We start from the raw sequence: 6,033 nt of genomic DNA, 5'->3' as shown, positions 1-6,033 counted from the left end.
GGATTAGCACAGGGTTAGGACACCGTTCCCATGGCTGCTGAGCTGGGATGGGGCCAGGGTGAGATGGGGCTGGGATGAGGAGGGAATGGGGCGAGACGGTGCCAAGGAAGGATGTGGTCAGGTTAGGATGAGGCTGGGGTGGGATGGGGCTGGGGCAGGATGGGACCAGGGTAGGACAGGGCCAAGGCAGAACATGGCCAGGGTAGGATGGAATTGCAGTAGGATAGGGTTGGGATAGGATGGGGCCAGAATGGAATGGGGCTGGGATGGGAATGAAGTGGGATGGTGCCATGTAAGGATGCAGCCTGGGTAGGATGGGACTAGAGTAGAACAGGGCCAGGCTAGGATGTGACCAGGCTAGAATGGAGCTGTGGCAGAATGGGATGGGATGGGGCTGGGATGGGATGGGATGGGATGGGATGGGATGGGATGGGATGGGATGGGATGGGATGGGGCTGGGGTGGGATGAGATTGGGGTGGGATAGTACCAGGGAGTGATGGGAACAGGGTAGGATGGAGCCAAGGCAGGATGTGGCGAGGGTGGGATGAGGCTGGGCTAGGACGGGGCTGGTGTGGAATGGGGCCACGGTGGGATGGGACAACGGTGAAGGAGCCTGCCTGGCTGTGGGATGCAGGAGGAAGCACGTCCTGCCTGCCTGGATGGAGGCTGCGTGCCGGGCTGTACCTCGGAGTGCTCATCCCTGCAGGCTGGGGGTGGCTCTGGGAGGACAGAGCACAGCCCACAGCATTCCCAGCGTCGCTGTTAGTTTAACAATACCCCGCTGGCCTGCATGCCGGGGCTAATTTTATCCTTGGAGCCAGGCCAAGACGGCCCTAACTTTCCTCGCTGTGATTTATCCCAGCCATTTCCCTTCAAAAACAAGGCCCCTGTGCCAGCCCTGCTGTGTCCCAGCAGCAGCACACTATCCCAGCCAGGGCAGAGTGAGGCAGGATTTGCCCCTTGGGGGTTTGTTTAGAGAGCAGGAGGGTGGTTGCTGCAGGAACCCCTCCTGGGGTCATTCCCCCCACAGCACAGGGATGTTCAAAGCTGGCTGGAAGCCAGGGGAGGATGCTCAGGCACAGCCTTCCCCAGGACCCTGGAGCAGGCTCTGTTTTTCACAGACATCTCTGGGAAGGAGGTGGCTGTTTTTTCTACCAACGATTTTATTGAAAAGGCTGTGGGGCTATTTTTTTTTCCCTTTTTTCTCCCTTTTCCCAGTCAGCAGCCATACTTGAGAAACAGATTTCTCTTTGCGTCTGTGCATCTAGTTAAAAACCGATCGGTAAAAATGCTGCAGAAAAATGGAAAATATTGAAAATATCTCGTGACAAACAAACAAAAAAATCTCTTCCAAATAAACATCTCTTTTCTTCTCTTTTTTTTTCCATCAGAAAAGCTTTTAGTGTGCAAAATGTCGACCGCTTGGATTTCTTCTCCCAGAGGGCTGGGATGCACCCACCCCTGCTCCAGGAGAGTGTGTTTTCAGAAAGCTAAAAATCACTGGGCAGAGACCCCAGCACCATTACCTCCACGTCTGTCCCTCTTGTGACCCCCTCACGCTCCCGCCAGACCCGTGGCAGGGTGGGAGGTCCCCAGGGAAAGAACGAGGTGGCACAGCCAGCCCGCAGGGCGGGCGAGCCCTTCCCTGCCAGCCTGGCAAGGGGGAAGGAAGCCCAAAGTCATTTGGTCACTAGCGTGGTGAGTTCCCATCCATTCTCAGCCTGTCCCGGACAGAGGAGGCCAGGGGGGCTGCGGGCAGGGCGGGAGGAGGCGTTAGAGGTTGTCGTACATGCGCAGCGTCTTCTCCAGCTGCTGGCTGACGCGCTGGTAGAAGACGATCTGCTGCCTCAGGTAGGACTGCATCATCCTCTTGAAGTCGGCCACACGCCGCTCGTGGAAGTGGTTCATCTCGGCCTGCAGGGCGAAGCCCACCACGCGGCAGCGCTTGCGGATCCCGTCCGCCTCCTCCTGGTCCATCCTGCCCTCGTCGCTCATCCGCTGGCTCTCCTTCACCTTGGCGAAGGCGCCTGGCGAGGCAGGGAGCAGCGTCAGAGGATCCTTCCCTGGGCAGCCCCGCTCAATCCCATGGCCCCAAAGCACAGACCTGCCCCTGCAGGAAAGCTCCTTCCTGCCTGCATCTCCCCATCCCCATCAAACCCATCCCTCTCCTCCAGGCAGGCAAAGAGCAGGAGAATTTTCCCTCTGGACTCTGGCATCCCTAGCTCTTTTTCCATCCCGTCCCTGGGCAGTCAGCCTCATGTACAGCTGGTTTTTTGGGGGGTCTGGGCTCCTGGAGTGCTGTGACTCAAGGCTTGGGGTGCAAAGCTGACGTGGGGCAGTGTTAGCACAGTCAAGCACCCCAGCCAAGCCTGCCCTCCGAATATTCCATGCCATGCCAGGAATGGGGGTCAGAAGCAGCCCTGGGAGACTCCAGCCCAGGAAGCAGTGAACCAGGATGTGGCAAGGGCATGTGGTGCTGTTTGGAGCTCGGCTGGGAAAGCGTCTCCCACTCCCAGAGGCAGCTGATGCTCTGACACCAGTTTTTCCCTCTCCTTCCATGTTTTTTTACAGCTCGGTTTCGAAAGAATCCTGCCTGGCTCCAGCCCTGCATTCCTCCCCCTCATTAGCACAGAGGCTAAAAAAGTAAAAACAGGATCTGGCCCGCACTGGGCTTTCTTCCCTTCTCCCTGCCCCTTGCCGGGAGCACCAGACCCGGGGTTACAGCGCTCCCGCTGCGCCAGCCCTGCTCCCAGAGGGGAGGAGGAGGAGGTGAAGGAAGAAGCAAAGTTTGGAGGCCAAATCCTGCCTTCCGCTCTGCCCACGCGCCCTCACTTCCGGACGGGATCCAGCCCCTCTCCATGGGTAAACAACACTCAGAGCAAAGGCAAGGGAGCTGCCCGGGCAGGATTGAATCCTCCCTGCTCCCTTTGCCTTCCCAGCCTCCCCCACGGATGTGGCGTGATGCACAGACATCCCTGCATGCTAAGACACAGACAGCCCTGGCTTCATCCTGGGGAAAACCTGTCTTCCAAACTCTGGGGACGGTGGTGCGGGTGTCCCCGCCCAGCTGCTCACAGCAGGGAGCGTGTGGACTTTGGCCCCACACCCATACCCGTGGCTGCCTGGGTGCAAAAGGACACCGAGCCCTCCCTGCCTGCCGCCTGCCCCAGGGAGAGAACAGCAGACGCTTCTCCCCTACTCTGATCCCACCAAATCCAGGGACCAGGACGAATGGGACACGGGGAGCTCTGATGCCCTGGGGGTGCTAACCCCCTCCTGCTGCGCTTGGAGGTGCAGGGACTCCTGAAAAGTGCGACCCTGGCTGTCCCCAGAGGTTCAGTGTGTCCTCTATCCCACTGCCCTACACAGCCCCAGTGTTGGAATCTAGCAAGCTCTGGTATCCCTGCTGGCCTTGGCAGGAAGGGAGGATGAGGAGAGACAAGTGGCACTGGGTGGGGATGCACAAGAGGTGCCGGGCAGGTCACCCCAGAGCCAACTGCAGCAGTGCTGGCTCCTGCTCATGGTCTGGGGGAAGTGACATCCATGCCGACCCCCCCAGCCAGTGCTTTGGGTAGCATCAGCAGCAGTTACAGAGTCCATGGCACCACTGGGATAGAGTCTGGACCCAACAGCCCTAGCAGACTCTCCCAGGCTGGGGTGACTGGAGGCCTGTGCCAGTGGGGATCACACTGTGCCTAAGAGGCACAGGCAGTGGTTCCCATCCCCATTCCCATCCTCATTCCCCATTCCCTTCAAGGCCCAACAGAGGATTTCCTCATTGCATCCCCATCCCACTTGCCACACCGTTCCCGCTCATATGGGGCCGTTCCTGGGGAGAAGAATGCCTCCTTACCTTTCTGCAGGTGGATGATGTCTGGGAAGTTGGAGAGGAGCCCTTGGTACAAGGAGAGAGTGTCCAGCATGAGGAACAGGTCATTCTTGGGCTGCTCGGCGAACATCTCCCCCACAGCCTCGTACGTCTTGCCCGTGTGGGAAATGGCGTTGTTGAGGGCATCCAAACTGTAGGGAGGGTCCATGTGGAAGGAGTGGCTGATGGCTTGGAAGGCATTGCCCAGCTTCTGGAACTCCTTGCGGAAGCCCCCCACGTGCTTGCGCACCAGCTCCGACGCCACGTTGGTCAGCTGCAGGACGCTGTCGTCCATCTTCTTGCTGAAGGCCTTGAAGGCATCCACGCGGTCCTCCACATCCTGCAGGTCCTGGTGCTCCGTGGGAATCTGGATGGTGAGGAGGAAGCTGGCGCCCACCATCTCGTCCTTCTCCGCCCGGCGCTTTCCCAGCTTCCACTGCTTCTCGTCGCGGCAGCAGAGGAAGTGCTGGAAGCCCTCGTACTGGGAGAGGACAGGGTGGCTGGTCATGTGCTCCATCCAGAGGATCAGCCGCCGCTTGCGCTTCTCGATGAAGTCCTCCTCGAAGCGGCCAGTGGCCTGCTTCTCAGGCAGGTGGGGCACTGAGATCACCGTGAACTTGTGCAGCAGGCGGTTGTAGAGCCAGTCGAAGTGCTTGTACCGCCGGTACACCGGCGAGTTGATGTTGCTGGGCGTCAGCTTGTAGGAGATGTAGCTCTTGATGCCCTTGAACTTGGTTTGCTTGGTGGGGTCCTCCACGGAGCAGATGAATGGGTTGGGGTTGGGCCTCCACTGCGGGCCTCTGGAGCCCATCTCGATGCAGTAAGTCTCAGCGATCTTGGACATCAGGGGCACGTCACCCAGGATGAAAGCTTCCACCCCGGAGCGCACGAAGCAGGAGAAGCGGTTGAGGTTTCTCCCCACCACGCTGCCCCTCTTGGAGGAGCTCATGCTGTCCTGCCTCTCCAGCGCCGGCTTGGGCCGGTACCCGGCGTGCTGGTGGTGGCCATAGGCGGCCGGGTACTGCAGGCTGGGCGAGGGGTGCCCGTTGGTGCCCGGCGCGCTCCGGGGCTCCTCCACCACCGTGCACGCATCGTCCCAGTCATCCCAATCATCGTCATCATCATCCTCAAAACTGCCCTGGTAGGAGATGCCGGGGTTGGGGGACGCTGAGTACAAGGAGGAATCGTGCCCAGGGGAGCCGACCGGGCTGCTGGAATAGTCCGTGTAGTTGGAGCCCGAGCGGGAGCGGAGGATCTCGACGTAGGAAGCAGGGAAGAGGCCGGTCTCCCCACGGCTGTTTTGGCCCTGTAACCACCCGTCCAGGGAGTTCTCGCTGAAGATGACGAGCTCCTCGTTCTCCTGGATGCTGATCTCCTCTTTGTTTTCGCTCTGGAAGTTGTAAAGCGCTCTGGCTTTCAACGCCATGGCCGGTGCCGGGTCGGGAAGAAGCGGGGGGGAGCCAGCGGAACGCAACCCCCCCGGCCAAAACACCCCCCCAGCCCCGGCAATACCGCGGGCTCCGGGATCACCACCACGCGCTGCTGTGGGAAATGGCTTGGCCGCTTTCCCAGGAAAATAATAATAACAAAAAAAAAAAAAAAAAAAAAAAAAAAAAAAAAAAAAAAAAAAAAAAAACCAAGTGGCGAAGAAATCCCTTACGAGGTGACGCCAATGCCCCTATGTCCAAGTGACCCCCCCGGATCCCGGCGCTCCGGTTAAAAAGAACATTCCCCGTTTAAAAACAACATTCCCATGGATTAAAAAAAACCCAAGATTCCCAGTCAAGCGAGCGGCGTTCCTCTGGATCCTCCGGGATGTGAATCCCGGCCGGCCCAAGAGCCGGGCTCTGCCATGTCCACGCAGGGTTTATCTCTGTGGGAGGCTGATCCCGAGGTTTCACTCTCCCGGAGGAAAACCCCTGGCTACGAACGAGGAAATAAATCCAAAGCGATTTTTATCCTGTGGATAAAATACCCTAAATTTCCCGTCGGTGGGCTCTGGCAGCGCGCCGGGAACGACCCCAAAAGCCTGCCCAACCTCCCGGTGATCCCGGGATTTTGCAGTCCCTTTCCGGGCCGACTTTCCCGATGGTTGGTAGGGTCTGGCTTTTCCCTGAAATCCGTAAATCTCTCACGCAGGACGGAGGCGGCGCCAGTGGCGATG

The 6,033-nt window shown here is 59.0% G+C and overlaps 1 protein-coding gene across 1 annotated transcript; it reads right to left on the bottom strand.

Moving 5' to 3' along the window:
• Window positions 1–1,144: 1,144 nt before the first annotated feature.
• SNX33 (sorting nexin 33) lies at window positions 1,145–5,444 on the bottom strand. Its single transcript, XM_014879221.2, has 2 exons — window positions 3,855–5,444; window positions 1,145–2,028 (listed from the first exon to the last, which is right to left on the bottom strand). The coding sequence occupies exons 1-2, from the start codon at window positions 5,293–5,295 to the stop codon at window positions 1,775–1,777; spliced, it is 1,695 nt and encodes a 564-aa protein (XP_014734707.1). The 5' UTR covers window positions 5,296–5,444; the 3' UTR covers window positions 1,145–1,774.
• Window positions 5,445–6,033: the final 589 nt, after the last annotated feature.

This window comes from Sturnus vulgaris, chromosome 13 (genome assembly GCF_052056855.1).
Source record: "Sturnus vulgaris isolate bStuVul1 chromosome 13, bStuVul1.hap1, whole genome shotgun sequence".
In the NCBI taxonomy this organism is placed as follows: Eukaryota; Metazoa; Chordata; class Aves; order Passeriformes; family Sturnidae; genus Sturnus; species Sturnus vulgaris.
Note: the sequence above shows the minus strand (reverse complement) of the source record. Positions and strands in the feature narration are given on the sequence as shown.